General features: G+C 37.6%; 1 protein-coding gene across 1 annotated transcript in view; it reads right to left on the bottom strand.

The window, feature by feature from the left end:
* The window catches only part of LOC120529034 (neural Wiskott-Aldrich syndrome protein-like), a 64624-nt gene that overhangs the window by 33518 nt on the left and 12895 nt on the right, over positions 1–18211 (bottom strand). The window contains exons 4-6 of the mRNA XM_039753096.1: positions 14028–14181; positions 13874–13916; positions 6292–6445 (exon numbers count right to left, since the gene is read on the bottom strand). Coding sequence (XP_039609030.1) covers positions 6292–6445; positions 13874–13916; positions 14028–14181 — 351 coding nt within the window. The remainder of the gene's footprint in view (positions 1–6291; positions 6446–13873; positions 13917–14027; positions 14182–18211) is intronic.

The following is an 18211-nucleotide window of genomic DNA, read 5'->3' as shown; positions in this document are numbered from 1 at the left end:
AAACAAATTACTTGCATTATTTTCGTCAAATATACAACCAATATTTAGTTGATATGTATGCAAAAATTGAATCAGAACGTCTTTCATTTATTCGCAATAACCAAAAGAAACTTAGGGTAGACGATTACATTCATCTGAAAGATGCAATACACAGTGATGGAAACATTGAATATGTGGGTCAATTAGTTATTTTACCTTCATCTTTTACAGGAAGTCCACGTTATATGCACGAAAAAACTCAGGATGCCATGACGTATGTCAGGAAATTGGCAGACCAGATTTGTTTATTACTTTCACAACTAATCCAAAATGGCCAGAAATAACTGACACGTTATTACAGGGCCAACAGGCTCATGATAGACATAACATTATTTGTAGAATTTTTCATTTAAAAGTTAAAAGACTAATTAATTTGTTAACAAAACGAAAAATCTTTGGCACATGTACCTGCTATATGTATTCCATTGAGTGGCAGAAACGAGGCTTGCCTCATGTACACATTCTCCTGTGGTTGGAACAAAAAATTACTCCTAATCAGATAGACTTAATCATCAGTGCAGAATTCCCTGACAAACATCAAGATCCATTACTATTTTCTATCATCAAATCTAATATGGTTCATGGACCATGCGGCTCACTAAATCCTAAATCTCCTTGCATGAAAAATGACAAGTGCACTAAGAGATATCCTAGGTCTTTTGTAAGTCACACAATAACCGGACAAGATGGGTATCCTACATACAAAAGACGATCACCTGAAGAGGGAGGATCAGTTGTTGAAATTAAGATAGGTGGAATAGAAATCACTGTTGACAATCGTTGGGTAGTACCATATTGTCCTCTTTTATGCAAGACTTTTAACGCTCACATTAACGTTGAGTTTTGCAATTCTGTTAATTCAATTAAATACATTTGTAAATATGTAAACAAAGGTACAGATCAAGCAACATTTGCTATTGTTAACAAAGAAAATGACGAACTGTACCAGTATCAATCAGGGCGTTACATAAGTTCTTCTGAAGCTGTGTGGAGGATTTTATCTTTCCCAATTCATGAGAGATATCCTCCTGTGACACATTTGGCAGTTCACCTAGAAAATGGTCAGCGTGTTTACTTTATGACTACCAATGTTTTACAACGTATTATTGAACCACCTATTACCACACTTACAGCATTTTTCGAATTATGTTTGAAAGATGATTTTGCTAAAACTTTATTATACAACGAAATACCAAGTTACTATACATGGAACAGGAAAACATTTCAAAGAAGAAAACAAGGGTCGCCAGTACAGCTCTTGGTCGTGTGTATAATGTTCATCCTAATAATACAGAGTGTTACTATTTACGTCTCCTGCTACACAATGTTAGAAGGCCCACGTCGTTCAGGCACATACGACTTGTTGCTGGACAAGAATATCCTACTTTCCAAGCAGCATGTCGCGCTTTAGGCCTCTTAGAAGATGACTCGCATTGGGACACCACTCTTGAACAAGCTTCTCTGTCAGATTCACCAAATATGTTAAGGGATTTGTTTGTAGTAATGTTGGGTTTTTGTAATCTATCAGATCCGTTCAGTATATGGGTAAAATATTGCAACAGTTTAACAGAAGAAATTTATCGTCGAGAACAAAGACTGTTTCCTGATCTTAACATCACATACAATGACATTATGTATAATGAAGTATTAATAATGTTACAACACAAATTACAGTCTGTGTCTGGAAAAACTCTTCAGGATTATGGTCTTCCCGCACCACACCTTCATACTAGCACTTCCTTTCGTACCGAGTATTCTACACAAACAACATATGATATTCACAGGCTTCTATTTTATGTACAAGAAAATGAAAACCTTTTAGTGAGCGATCAGAAAAGAGTTTATGATGAAATATTGGAAAGTGTACATAAGAATCATGGAAAAATATTTTTTCTTGATTCACCAGGAGGCACAGGTAAAACATTCTTAATTAATTTAATATTGGCTAAAATCAGGTCAGACGGTAAAGTTGCAATAGCTGTAGCGTCCTCAGGCATAGCTGCCACGTTATTGGAGGGGGGGAAAACTGCTCATTCAGCTTTCAAGTTGCCTTTAAACCTAACTTACAATGAAGCTCCTGTCTGTAATGTGAAGAAAGGGACTCTTCTAGCTCAAGTTTTACAAGACTGTGTGATTATCATTTGGGATGAGTGTACTATGTCCCACAAAGCAGGAATAGAAGCTTTGAACAGACCGCTTCAGGACATAAGGAATAATGAAAATGTAATGGGTGGAGTCACTGTTCTCTTTTCAGGAGATTTCAGACAAACTCTTCCAGTTATTCCAAGAGGTTCACGGGCCGATGAAGTCAGAGCATCACTAAAGTCATCATTTCTTTGGAGTTGTATTCACACATTGACTCTTACCATTAATATGAGAGTTCTATTACACTGTGACACTTCAGCAGATGCTTTTTCAAAATTGCTTCTAGCAATAGGCAACAGAGAAATAAAAGAGACTTCAAATGGAAACATTGACATTCCAAATGATCTTGCGAACTTAGTCAACACCGTTGAAGAACTGACAGAAAGACTTTACCCCGATGTTATAAATTTACAGGAAAAAGTGATGCATGGTTATGTGAAAGAGCTCTCCTGTCGCCTACAAACAATAGCGCTGATGAGATAAATAACTATGTGCTGCAAAAATTGCCCGGTGATGATAAAAAATCTTACTTTTCTATCGATTCTGTTTTAGATGGTGAAGAAACAGTTCATTATCCTATTGAGTTTTTGAATTCCCTTAATCCTCCTGGAATGGCTCCTAATAAATTGTTCCTTAAAGTTGGTGTACCAGTAATTTTATTACGGAATTTAAATTCTCCGAAACTATGTAACGGTACACGCTTGAGAGTAATAGCATTGCAATCAAACATTATTGAGGCCTCAATACTAACTGGCTGTGCAAAAGGTGAAAAAGTGTTTATTCCTCGAATTCCAATGATCTCTAGTAATGACTATCCATTTCAATTTAAAAGACTGCAATTCCCTATAAAACTTTGCTTTGCATTAACAATAAACAAAGCTCAAGGTCAAACTTTTCTCTTGCAGGTATTGATTTACGCACTTCTTGCTTTTCACATGGCCAGCTTTATGTAGCATGTTCACGAATTAGTCATAGGGAAAATTTATATATTTTGGCTCCAGGAGGACAAACCAAAACTGTTGTATATAAAGAAGCTCTATAAGTCCAATGTAGGTACATAATTATTCCAACTACAGCGACTGCAGCGAAGCGCACCAGGTCTGCTAGTTTTAGAATAAAAACATACATTTTATTTCAGTCTGTAACGGCCAGTGTAATTTATGATACTTGTTAGCTTTGATTTTTTTTTTTAGTCAGTTTTATTATCTCGGCCGTGTTCACAAGCCCAAATACACCCCACCCCGTATCTGACACTGCTGTTTTCACATAGACGCTCTGTAACAGACGTAAACTCAGCTCCCTGCTACATTGGCGCAAGAATGCACATACCATTGCTTGCATACTAAAGTGTCAGCAGGCACTTTTCGTGGCATTACACACATTTTTGCGCATGCCCTCTGCACACTACTTTTGACGTTAGGAAGTAAGTAAATAAATAAAGGTAAATCGTGTCATAAAATGATTTCTTCAAAACGTCACATATATTTGTCTTTCTTTTTTTAAAATGTGCGTTGATCACCGCTAGCATGTTGTAGCATCTGGCTACCTGCATGTTCTTGCGTGCACTGAATAAGAGACAAATATACAGTCTGACTGAGAGAATCAGACATTTAGAAATGGCATACTTTTACAGCTGATCTGACACTGTTCGTTTTCAAATAATATTGCATTTGTGCGATGATGTTTTCACATATATTGTCTCTTTCTTTCAGGTGTGTAATAGAAACCACAGCATAGAGAGAAATGCAATATTATTTGAAAACAAACAGCGTCCGACTAAATAAAAAACTGACTAAAAAAAAAAAAAACAAAGCTAACCTCTACAAGTATCATAAATTACACTGGCTGTTACAGACTGAAATCAAATGTATGTTTTTATTCTAAAATAGTAAGACTAAGAGCAGTTTACTTCTCAAAACGGAGAGGTGCAGGATTGAACTCGCGACCTTTTGATTCCCAGTCAGGAGTTGAGTCTATCGCGCCACAGAGGCAGTCGTAATAAACAAGTGTCAATGTCGCATGTTAAGGCGGCTTTTTGTTTCTGCACTTATATTTTTGAATAAAAGCGCAATTGTTGTGCTAGATTTGTACCTTCTGTGAAAATATTTCTTTGATATTTGGACTTCAGGCTTCATACATTATGTAGTTTATGCCTACATTTTGTCATCTACTACTAGAATATAAAAAACGTTTCTGTTTTAACAATGTGTTTGCACAGATTACTGTAGAAACGGAACAGACATGAAATGCTTATGTTCCAAACAACGATCTATTATTTCCACTCTAAAACTCCACTTCACTCCCAGAAAATCAATCTGGGGATGGAATAGACGGCTACTTGCAGCTTTTCTTTTATTAGCACATTTAGATTAACAAAAGACGCTGGCGGAGAGGTGAGAACGGTTTTAAGAAGCGATTTAAGGTGGGACGGATTTACGAGTTTTTTCGTAGGCTCTGGTAATTCTAGTGTTAATGGCAGAGGTGAAATCTTCTCCATTCTAAATCTTCAAGAAGTGTTACACTGACATTTTGACTTTAATCACAACATTGTATGTCCTTTATTTTAACCACACTGTATTACAGTATTTGAAACAGTATTCCTTGTGGTTGTTCTTTTATCACTCTCCATTAGTGTGTGAATTTATATGTATAGTTAAGTTCATAAGTTTACATACCCTGTCAGAATATGTAAGATGTGTACCATACTTTAAAAAAAAAAAGAAAAAAGACGACTGATTAGGAAAAATATATTTATATTTCTATTATATTACATTTATAAAGCATCACAGAATAGCACAACCATTAAACAAAACATAGTAATAAGGAAAATAATGCGATGGTCCCTGTTCAAAAGTTTGCATACTTTTAATTCTTAACACTGTGTACTGCCCCATTTAACATCAATGATGGCATGCAATCTTTTGTTATAGTGGTGGATGAGGCCCTTGGTTTTCACAGGTAGTAGAGCTGCTCATTCTTTTTGGCAAAAAGCCTCCAGGTCTCGCAAATACTTTGGTTGTCTTGCATGAACTGCACATTTGAGATCTTCCAAAAGTAGTTCAAAGAAATTGAGGTCAGGAGACTGTGATGGCCAGTCCAGTACCTTCACTTATATCTGCTGTAGCCACCGAAAGGTCAACTTGGCCTTGTGTTTTGGACCACTGTCATGCTTGAAGATCCAAGTGCGTCCCACACACAGCTTCTGGACTGATGAATGCAAAGTTGTCCTCCAGTATTTTCCGGATACCATGCTGCATTCATCTTGGCAACAATGTTCACCAAGTTACCCGTGTCACTGTAACAGACACAACCCCAGAACATTCCAGGCTTCACAGTAGGGATGGTGTACTTTTTGTCATGGGCCTTGTAAGATCCTCTCCTTACATAGTGTTTATGATTGTGATAATAAAGTTCATTTTTGGTGTCATTACTCCAAAGGACTTTGTTCCATAAGTTCCATTTATAGCTTGTCTAGGTGCTGTTTGGCATATTGCAAGTGGGCTGTTTTGTGGTGTTGGCAAAAGTAAAGGCTTTTTTCTTGCAACTCGAACATGAAACCCAATTTTGCTCAAGTACCTCCTTATTGTGAATCCTGAAACACCACCACCAGTTGTTTCTAGAGAAGCCTAGCCTATATCTCAGCTGAAGAGGCTTGTGGGTATTTCTTGGCAGATGGACAAATTAATCAGGTAGATGTGGCTGAAATTTTGGACACTCTTCTTTAATGACCCTTCATTTGAACCTGCTTATGTCTACTTGTGTGTATATTATCAGCACCAACATTCAAGGGCATGTAAACTTTAGATCAGGCCCATTTGGGTGATTTCAGTTATCATTATGATTTAAAAAGGGCCCACACAATTATGTGATAATAAATTGCTTCATATGAGCACAACCCTAATTAGAAGGAAAGCTTTCTGCCTGGATTATTTGTATTTTCCAAGCAATGGCCAATATTTCACAAATTCAGCCAGGGTATGTAAACTTGTGAGCACAACTGTATATGTACATATTATACTTAAACCCACACATATACAACTGTACTTTAACCTGAACACAATCAATGAAGAAATATGAAATATCAATAATTACTAAAGTAAAACTTGCCTTGTCTTCGCAGCTCATTTTTCACAGCTTCTACACCTCCTTTCTTTTCTATAAAATCATAAATAGCTTTTGATGTTTCTTTGTCTTTCAGCTGAGCCTCGGAAATTCCACATAAATCAAACAGATTTTTCAGTTCAGGGTCCAAATTATTAACCTGAAAAAAGAGTTAGGGTAAGAGTTAATGTTCACAATAAAGAATCAAACTAACAGGCCTGAAGTGATTTTTCTTTTTATTTTGTTACTTGCTACACCCACTAAAAAGTTGACATTCTAAATTACTGCACATACAGTAGTTCTGCTCCTCTGTTAATTTTCTAGTGTTTCTACTAAATAATAGTACAAAACACTAATAAAGGAATTGAACAGCTTTCAATGTTTTTCACTGGTGTTTTGACTTTATAGACACTTATTTCACTGTCCTTTTTGACAACAGTAGCAGATGGACTGTGTATATGAATTATTAGCTGTTAAGATGGACTGTGTATATGAATTATTAGCTGTTAGTCCTACGGCAACAGACATTGTTTGCCCAATGCAAGCCAAATACACGGAAAGAACAAAACTGTGGCAAAAGAACTGGCATTAAAAGAATAAACTGTACTGGTGAGGTCGCAGATGGAATATCAGGAGTGTAGGTTTGTGCATTTCAGCACTGCCAGGTGCACAATATCTTTCTGAATTTATATATTACCTTGATTTACTAAGCTATGGGCAGGGCATAAAATGCCAACAGTGTTATAAAAGTAAAGGAGGTTGCATTGCTGTGCCTGTTCACAATGAATGGTGTAATCCTGGACATCACATGGCTAAAGAGAGAAAATACAGTCTGGAAATGGAGCTGCTTGGCATCAGTATGCATACTTACTATATGCTATGTTGAGTCTTCCCACATCATTTTGCTTTGCTTGCTGCGTACATTCCACCCTCTGGTATTCCAGATGGCATCACTGTGGCTGTATTTCAGACACATCCCATCAATGCACTCCCTAACTTGGGAACTAATATCCCAAATGAGTGCACTGTCTGGCAGCACCTGATTACCAGGTCTGTTGGAAGGTGTTCACCTAATGCAATAGTTACTTTGAGATTACCGACTGGGAGGAAGGGGCTCTGTGAAGTGGCTACATTGCTGAATTACAATTATTTCTGTGTGAGAACTGTTATGCCATCAAGGTCTGTTCACTGTTTTCTTTTCAACAAAATATGATCTGGAGGCATTTCCTAAGGCTATGGGATGGGCAGGTGGAGGAAGAATGAAAAGGCTGCATAGAGAACTTAAAGAAAGGATGAAGAGAACTACTGAAGGCAACTAGAGGTAAAGCACATTCTGACTTCATGTGTCTGAATTATATCTTAATATACAAGAAGCGCAAAGAAATCTGGCAGCTCATCATAACGAACATCAGGCTACGCAGTCTGGAATTTAGCTTAGTGTTGGGCTATTCAATTGCAAATTCAATTGGGCCAGATTTTCAAAACAAGACATTCAGGGTTTGTGGATGCGATTCTCTGTGTGATGTCTCAAAGTCGGAAGAACAAAAAAAAAAAAAAAAAGCCTGTGATGAAGATATTTGGAATGTTGGCAGCTGAACTCATTTCTGGTATTCCTTATTGGCAGCATTTCATTTTAAACAAAACCAGATCAGGAAGGGTAGGGAAAAGTGGATTTGCACGATTGTTTCTGAAGGCTGGATGCAGATACATCTGTTCAGATATATATATAGATATATTTATATATATATATATATATATATAGGTTGAGATACAGTATATCCTCTTGAATATATAGGTCAGTTTAGATGTATACATCAGTTTGAATAGAACGGTTGGGATTTATGTGCAGGCACAGTATTGCAGTTCCACTTCATCATTGCTTTAACATTGTTATCATTATTATACAAACTTTATACACAAGTCAGGGCAGGGTGGAAAGGGGCAAGGAGGTGTAGACCTGTGTAAATGTCTTAAATAACGAAAGAAAAAGAAGTACTTTGGAATCAAGGACCCCCAACCAAAACAGCTTGCAAAATGAAACGGATAAGAACTGGACTGCAAGAGCGAAAAATGATAATAATCTGTTTGAATGAATACAGAATGGGGATCCGTACTGTTGAAAAAAGAGTGAAAGAACGAGTTAATAATTTATTTAAACGCATTATTAATTCATTCAAACTGATTTTTTTTTTCTTGACATCTATGAGGCTCCATAGTTTCCTTTTGAAATAAAATAAACATTTTGTTCACACATGACCCAGGCACATCTCAAAGGGCATAATCAAAAACAGTGTAGAGTATTAGCAACTCATGCGTTTCCCCTTTGAAATAAAATATTTTGGTCATGTAATAAAAATACATTTTTTGTATTCGTATAGCACTTTTCTCAGTACTCAAAGCACTTCCCACACAGGGAGGACCTGAGATTTGAACCCACGATCTCCTTACTTCAAGGCAGCAGCACTACCATCGTGCCTCTGCCTATATATATGACCCAGATCCATCACAAGTGCATTTAACAGGCTAAAAAAAACAACTATCACAAATGCATAACAAGTGATAACAATAACTAACACACATGAACACAACGAATACTGTACACTGAGGGAACATATGTCCGTTTGAAATCACCACATATCCATTTAGGAACGTCTTTGTTACACATCCCATATTGTGTTGATATTGTGACGTGTCCCGCCACTGCATGGGTTGTTGCCGGAGGATTCTCTGGGGAAAGCACTTGGTGGGTACTCAGGACACTTGGGCTCAAGCAGAATTAAAGTTAACATGCAGTCATTTATGAAACGACAAAGTCTGTAAGAAATGATCTGTATCTAATACTTCCCTCTTTAGCCCTGGAGATCCACTGAATGGCAGCTTTGAAATTTGCAGAGCACATTCAAATCAATATCAGTCACCTTGGTATGACTTCACTAACACTTGAACCAGAGCCTATCATGCTGCCACTATCTGCTCCTGAAGTACTGTCATTATTATCACACTGTAAACTGCTTTCTTTGTCACACACTTTAAACACCCAGATTTCAGCTTGCTGTTTTACCACAAATGCTGTGTGAACACTTGCCCTCCTTCAGCAGGCGCCATTTACTGGATGTATATATGGAGGTGACTCTTGGTGGATGACTTTCTGATTTAGAGTTGAAAGTTACAAGGGTTAAAAAAAATAGCTTTGGTTTTGTGAATTATTTTATTTTACTTTCCGAAAATGTTCTTTTTTTTTTATTATAGTTTCAGTTTTGATTAAGATTTTCATTAACTATAATAACCCAGGATTAAACAGTAGTGCCTCCATTCTTAAGAGGATTCTCTCAAGTGCTTTAACACCAGCAGACATATAGAAAGCACCCAAAGTTGCACAGCTTCTGGCTAGTGTAAAAAGTTAGGCAGGTATTTTAAATATACTGCACAATAAAGCAACCTCACAAGGTCATTGAAACAGGTCGGTGGAGACAAGATATAGTGCTGAATTCAGTGTTGCAGTAATTTGACGACTGGCCACATGATCAAAAAGATAACTGTCTCTCTTCTGAAACCGTTCAAAGATGCGTCGTCAACAAGCTGTTCAGCCCCAACTCTTATCCACATGCTCTAACAAGTAGCTAAATTTCTCAGCCCACAGCTTCAGTTTCTATATCTTTTATTTAAGAGGATCACAAAGGAGCAATCTGTAATAACTGCAATAATAACTAATAACTCCAAAGTAATGCAACTGCACTAAATCAAAGAGTGCAGTGAAGTTCACTAGTCAGCTGGTTGTAACGTCCTCTTTAAACTCGGAGCCTGAGAGCAGATGACGAGATGTCAGTACATTCAACCAAAAAGTACTATGAGAAAGTGGGGAGTGTTTGTTAAGCTAGCTACCAGTAATATGTCGACTAGAATACACAGCACCTATTTTCTCTGTCTTTTCCACATTTTTATGGAAAGAATAGCAATTATTAAGATAGGTCTCAGTTTATTTCAATACAGAATAATTGGTTGCCTACTTACAAAACTTTAAACGAGACATGTTGCTTACACTGCTCTTCTTTATCCTTTCTGTGAAAAATGTGTGTGAAATTGTGCTCAGATATTAATATTTAAGTCCCATTGGAAGATCCATATTAAATACTGATGAAGCAGAATTTTAGCAAAAACAGTGAAAAGGACAACTGGGTCAAAGAGGGGAAACCTTCGGCCATCTCATTGTACAAGATCATGTTAAACAAGTTTATCAACCATAAATGACTTTTTCTCCTTAATGGAATAAATGTGTTTCTGTGGGCAGCACCAGGACAAATGAGGTTAAGTGTATGTGAGAGCAGGAGGGCATGGATTTAAAAAAAAAAAACCAAAAACACGTCAAGGGCACAAAAAATCCCCATTAATGCAGCACTTGCTTGGGTCTGGGATTGTAAAGTCTTGCATTATGCCTGATCTTAAGGATAGCAAAGTTTCAGTTGGTAGAAAAGATTAGTGTTATTACCTGTCTTTGTGCAAACATGTTTTCGACACAATTTCTAGTACATGCTACTCTGCTTCTTATCAGACTTTAAAAAGCAAAAATATCTCCACACTACCGAATTCCTTTGACCCTTCTTTTCAACAATGACCTTTTAGGTTGACTTCTTCTGTAATGGTGACTTTTTTTTTTTTTGGAGTTTTTAACATTTTCTGTCGTCATTTTCTTTTTAACTTCGCTCCCACTCCTGACACTGGCATGCACTATGGAGATAAATTACTCCCGAAAGTCCAGGTGTATTTTCCAAGTACGAGTGACATTTTGAGTGCATTTTACAAGTGCTTAAGAGTACTAATAATAATAAAAACTACTCAAAGCGCTAAATGCAGGGAGGACCCGGGATCGGACCAGCAACATCTTGATTATGAAGCAGCAGTTCTTACCCCTGTACCAACAAAGTAGATATCTGCAAGACCACCGCATTTCTACTGTGAGACACACAAACACACACATGCATGCAGAGTCTTTACTTTGTATCATTTGATATTTGGGCTTCAGTTTTCTCACATTGACAGCAATATGTAAATTGAACAATTACTATTTCTTTAGTTTTACTCTTGAATAAAAACATACTTGTTATACCTTTTTGTGAAAGTTTTTATTTGATATCTGAACTTCAGTCTTCACGTTAACATCTTGTCATTACTACTACAACATATGAAAAAATTTTCTGTATTAGTTACGTATAGCAGAATACCTGTGCTTCGCAGCGGAGAAGTAGTGTGTTAAAGAAGTTATGAAAAGAAAAGGAAAAATTTTAAATATAACGTAACATGATTGTTAATGTAATTGTTTTGTCATTGAAATGAGTATTGTTCTCATATCTAAATAAGTCACCCTCGCTTCGCTCTTACTTTTCTGCCGTTCATTTAATCATGGCTAGTGGCGGAAAAATTATAAAATGGAAGGAGGATGGCTTTACCAAAAAAATTATTGATGGCGAATCGATTATTCATAAAGCTTGAATTGGTGATCTGTTTTTCTGTGTTAACCTCATATTTTTTCAGACTTCTTCTTAAACTAAGGTGGTGCGAGGGTAAAATGAATCGGGATGCGCTGATCAATGTAATCCGTGTACTGTACCAGGAAATCAAAACTTCCCCTTTGATTGTAATGCAAAGTGTGATTAAATGCATTATTTTTTAACGCGTTATGGAGCACATGCATCGAAGCTTCTCAGCTGTGCTTGTGCTAAGAAAAGGAAAGATTTTAAAATAACGTAACACGATTGTCAATGTGACCTTTTGTAAGTAGTGCCTTTGGGATTCAGTGTGGAGAAACTCTAGAGACAGCGTGTGTATTAACTTGTGGATTTTTCTGTGAGTATTTGGTGGCAGTCTGACGAAGTTGCTTCGAAAGACGGCGTTAGCAGGAGCTCAGCTCAGAGCAAAATGAGGTAAATGGGAGGAGATGATGATGTGACTCCGCACCGCCTTAACTGTCAATCCCCCACAAACACAGTCTCTCAGAATTTGCATAAGCACAGCCCTTTACCAGCAATTTTAACTTAGTTACAAAGTGATCAAAACTCTCGTTTATATCCTGCGTCCTCTCATTAAACTTGTATCCCGCATTACCCGTGAGCATGTGAAACGCCAGCGGCAGCCTGTCTATGAACTTAATTTAAACTTTAGGTTTACATTGTGCTTTGTTTCCGAAGTAGCAACACTCATGAATATGGTAGGATATGTCACTTTCGCTCGCTTCTTATTGTTTCTCTGCCTTCTCAATTATATAATGCATGTTTTCTTAAGCGCTTTTGGAGGTCTTCCTGGTTTTCTACGCACTCGTTGACAGTCAGTTCACGTGATTACGTGGGAGGCGTGATGATTTCACACGAAACTCCGCCCCCGGCTTTCGAGCTCAACTCCATTACATTATATGGGGAAAAATAGCTTCCAGTTATGACCCTTACGCGTAGAATTTCGAAATGAAACCTGCCCAACTTTTGTAAGTAAGCTGTAAGGAATGAGCCTGCCAAATTTCAGCCTTCTACCTACACGGAAGTTGTAGAATTAGTGATGAGTCAGTGAGTGAGTGAGTGAGTGAGTGAGGGCTTTGCCTTTTATTAGTATAGAGATATATATATATGTGCTCTGATTTCCAAGGGGGAATCCCCTACCCCGTCGCATAAAAATAATAATGAATCAAGAGGAGGAGCGTGACTGACTACACAGAGCGCTGCCAGTAATTTGGTTTCGCTTCAAGCACTCCTTGCAAGCAAATAGGAGTGTAACTGTACTGTGTACATGAGATAAGTGCCTTGCATTTGTTTTTTAAAAACACATTTTTCTTCTGATGTGCTTATTGTACACTGAAAGCTTGCAATACTAAACAACACTCAAACCAGTTTTCTGCAGCATGTCTTTTTCACGTATAAGAAAAAACGAAATGTGTATTATAGCCAAGCCGCAATTAAAGACAACAAAGTACGATTTTTTTCTAGAACGCATGCCGAGTTGCTTTTTTTGTTCTGAAGATGTTAATTACAACTTTTTAAAAATATGGAATTAGGAAAAGGCAACCCAGGCTGACAGTGAAAGTGAAAAAAAGAAATGATGAGACAATATAAAACAGAATAGCGTTGGATAACAGAGGCCGAGTCTGGCTGGCTGCGGTGGGCTGGCGCCCTGCCCGGGGTTTGTTTCCTGCCTTGCACCTTATGTTGGCTGGGATTGGCTCCAGCTCCCCCTAACCCTGTGACCCTGTAGTTGGGATATAGCGGGTTGGATAATGGATGGATAGTCTTGCTGGCCATTGTTGTTCACTTTCACACAAGACATAAATGGTTTGTGGATTATAAATAACATGCTAAATGAATGCTCAGAGGACCCTGCTGAAACATAAGTAAGGTTTAGGAAACAATTTTTAACTAAAATAGCTCCTTTAGCGCATTTCGTATTCAGGTGTGACAGCAAACATTTTTTATTTATAGTTAAAGAAATAAAGAGCAAGTTCCTAGAACACATTGGTTTCTTTACTAAGTTTCATCACCCAAAACAAGTATACAAATATTTTTGGAGAAAAAAAAAATGAAATTGGAAATTAACCTAATACATTACTTACATCAAAGCCTGTGTTTGGATCCCAACCAACATGACCAGTATGCCTATGCAGACAAAAATAACACAAATTATAATAAATCTAACAATTTTCCTTGTTTAATGGCATATTAAGTTACAATCAACCTACAGTAAAAAGAAAATAAATAATTTCTTACTGGAAGTTACTGGAAGTGCCAATGTCCGCTTTTGTTAACTTTTTCTTGTCTTTTTTATGGCTGTACATTATATTGTTCACTTGAGAATGGTTATACCTCATATTTATAATTTCTGGATTTTTTATGTCAACAGTTGCCATTGGTAGTGATGGACCTACAAGCAGAAAAAGGACAGCCAAAAAACAATTAAAAAAAGATACAATTTCACCACTCAAACATTATGAATGCATTCAAGTGCAAAAAAAACAAAATTGTGAAACATTTCTAAGTAATATCTACAGTATATCATTGTCAGAACAATATGCAAATACACAGCTGGTGTAATTTTAACGGCTCTGATGAGGAAATACAATATTTTGATAAATGTAGACGTTTTAAAAAAGTGAAACTTCTGACAAGTAGGTATGCAAACACAAATGGATACTATTAAACTGTGAATGAGCAAACAATAGTTATGAACATCTTACATGTATAGCTTTGAATAAAACCAAGACACCTAGAAAGAACTGCAGCTCTACTTCATATTATTGATTTAGTGCTACTACTGAAGCATAATAATTTTAGTCTTAGTGCAGATTCTTAAAGGAATGTGAAAATGCAATGCTAAGAGTATACAACAAATGCCAACAAATTACTTCCTTTAAGAAAGGGGTGCATTCTGTTATAGGGAGCATACCTTTCTATTCAAAATTCCTTTTTTCACAAACAGTAACATTTTCAAAAGCTTGTGTTTAAAACAGACTGCTTCACCAATGCTAACTTATCAGAAAGCAGAACGTAACATGTTTTAGTTGTGGTTCCTAAACAGCAGTCTTTGAACCCATCATTAGCCCAACTCATTTTCGAAGCTATCTAAAATAACAGTGTAAAGTCAATTCTCAAGAAACAGGTAAATGATATTCAGTTATTTTAAACATACCTATCATCATAAAACTTCATCAAGTCACATTATACAAGCAGTAATACCGTTAATTATTTTACAGTTTCTTCCCTTTGCACTGTGGTTTTCGAATTTGGAGACAAGGAACACATTCTTTACGAATATATTTGCTATGCACCTCCTCTGTAAAAAGCATGTTTACATGAAATAACATATTTCCCACAACCACTTCTCTATGCTGCCTGCTTCCAACTCAGAAATTGTTGAAGAAAGTGGCAAATAAAGCTCATCATTTGGGAGTGTGACACAGTTCAGTGTCCAAGACAACCTATAGAAGTCTGAGATTTCCCCGAGTGATGAGTGAGTAAAACCTGTACAGAACATTCTTTTTCGGAAAATGATGGTGAGAAAGTCACTATATCATACAAAACACTCACCACAAGGAGAGCAGCTTTTCAGAAAAATGTAACACAAATCAACACAATCTTCTGGGACAGATGAAGAATCAAGAGAAAGGAACTTTTTTCTAAGGAATTATTTTAGTCAGAAGACTGAGGGATTCAGAACAGAGTATTAATCTTAAGAATTACAAGGTCTGCTGTGGATGATATGTAAACATTTAAGATCACACTAATCCTGGCGAATCCAACCATGACATCAAACTGCGAAACTTATTACACAATGGCTTTTTTCTTAGTTTTGCTTTCTATAAAACTGTGCAAATCAATTTAATGTTTAGCTGAGTGAAAATCAATGTATGTATACTTTCAGAGTTATTACAATCAACTACCGTATATTGTGCTTTGTTACTCAACTTAATGGAAATTAAAGTTTTCAGCCTACCTGCGAAAGGAAAATTTCTTGCATCACATGTTTATATCAATCAGATAAGTGACAAACAGGAGTTTGGTTGTAAAGTGTTACTAATGAAAGCTTGAATTAATCATATACATGTAGTCCCCAGGTTACGGATATCCAACCTACAACTTACGAACAGGGCCGCAGCTGCGACGCATGCGCCTCAGTAACTGCCGCTCTGTCATCTTCAGCCAGGGGACGCTGCAAGTGGTGGCTGGACGGAGGGGATTTCGCTGCTCGCGCAGTGTAGTGTTGTGTCCCTCGGGTGGCTCCCGCCGGCAATCGGTGACCCATGGTCCACAGTCACTGGGGCCACAGCTATCGCTCATGTGCAGGACGGGGGCTTAATGGGGTGGTTTGCTGCCCGCTCTCTAAGCCACCACAGCTACTGATCCTGACTGGATGCAGGTTGGATGGAGCAGACTGCCTGGCTGGGCGTTTCACTGCCTGCCCACCACACACAGCTGTCCCGTTTGTTCTCGGTGGGTGGCTGGTAATGCTGCAGGAAGTGACCCTGTTGTGGCTAAGCGGAGGCCACTGAGGGTGAACGGGTGGCAGGGGGTAGCAATAGCATTTATTAAAATAATGGACCTGTTCCGACTTACATACAAATTCAACTTAAGTACAAACCTATATTCCCTATCTTGTACATAACCCGGGGACTGCCTGTATATACTTATTTTGAAAATGGCAACTACTGCTTTATATTTAGTGCTCTCACTCTGTCAGTGATTGACCTTTCCCAGTTACAGATGGTCCTAAACAGCAATTGACTGTTGTGGCTGATCACAGATATACTTATTAATTGTGAATGCACTGGTGCTTCAGAGGTCATCATATACAGGCAAACTGTGCTGAACACAATGTTAGAGTCTGACCTCTAAAAACATCTTTCAAAAAGGTTTGCATTTCTGTCTCGTGTGTACAGCAGACTTCAGAAAAAGAAGAACATTGAACACCCAATATTATTTAAATGTTTTATAACAAAAATGAATAAATGACTTGTTCAGAAATTCTTATTTCACAAATTATTACAGAACTGCACACAGACATTTATATAACCACCAAAAATTCAAACACATAATTCAGTACTAGAATGAAGGCTAAGCAAGCAGCTCCAAGTCCCAGTAATGCTATAGTCGACGACACAGATAAACATTGCTCTGTTTATGCTATAACGTATGTCCATATCCAGCATGATATAGAAAGAAAAAGCAGACAACAATAGTAATTGTGGTGTATTTATCGAAAGACAAGTCTTCTATTATAACAGTGTGCAAAAGTTTAAAAAAAAAACAACCGTTCTAACACCCAATGCAAGAGATAATTCTTTATCTCCCACAATTATCTGTTGCTTTGCCTTTACTTTACCCCAAAAGTCGGACTGAAATTAAAGTGGATCTGAAACTGGACCAGCCGCTGTGGCACAACGTTCGAGACTTCGACTGGAGGTGCTGACGTCCGAGGTTTAGGAAAACAAATCTTTGTATATCTGATGAGCCCCAATAAAGTTATTGTATCACTAATCTATGAGCTGCTATTAGCAACTGAGAGGACTTGGTGGATGTTTGCAGACTGGCCAATCAACAACAAGCATTACCCGATAAGGTAACCACCTAAATAATCAGGTCGCAATGCAGAACTAAGAATGTAAAATATATATATATATATATATATAGTGTGCATCCAGAAAGTATTCACAGCGCATCACTTTTTCCACATTTTGTTATGTTACAGCCTTTATTCCAAAATGGATTAAATTCATTTTTTCCTCAGAATTCTACACACAACACCCCATAATGACAACATGAAAAAAGTTTACTTGAGGTTTTTACAAATTTATTAAAAAGAAAAAACTGAGAAATCACATGTACGTAAGTATTCACAGCCTTTGCTCAATACTTTGTCAATGCACCTTTGGCCTCAATTCCAGCCTCAAGTCTTTTTGAATATGATGCCACAAGCTTGGCACACCTATCCTTGGCCAGTATCGCCCATTCCTCTTTGCAGCACCTCTCAAGCTCCATCAGGTTGGATGGGAAGCGTTGTTCACAGCCATTTTAAGATCTCTCCAGAGATGTTCAATCAGATTCAAGTCTGAGCTCTGGCTGGGCCACTCATGGACATTCAAAGAGTTGTCCTGAAGCCACTCCTTTGATATCTTGGCCGTGTGATTAGTGTCGTTGTCCTGCTGAAAGATGAACCGTCGCCCCAATCTGAGGTCAATAGCGCTCTGGAGCAGGTTTTCATCCAGGATTTCTCTGTACATTGCTGCAGTCATCTTTCTCTTTATCCTGACTAGTCTCCCAGTTCTATCCCCACAGCGTGATGCTGCCACCACCATGCTTCACTGTAGGGATGGTATTGGCCTGGTGATGAGCGGTGCCTGGTTTCCTCCAAACGTGACGCCTGGCATTCCCACCAAAGAGTTCAATATTTGTCTCAT

The sequence above is a fragment of the Polypterus senegalus genome, chromosome 4 (genome assembly GCF_016835505.1).
Source record: "Polypterus senegalus isolate Bchr_013 chromosome 4, ASM1683550v1, whole genome shotgun sequence".
In the NCBI taxonomy this organism is placed as follows: domain Eukaryota; kingdom Metazoa; phylum Chordata; class Cladistia; order Polypteriformes; family Polypteridae; genus Polypterus; species Polypterus senegalus.
The sequence above is the reverse complement of the archived record's forward strand: the minus strand, read 5'-3'. Positions and strand labels throughout refer to the sequence as shown.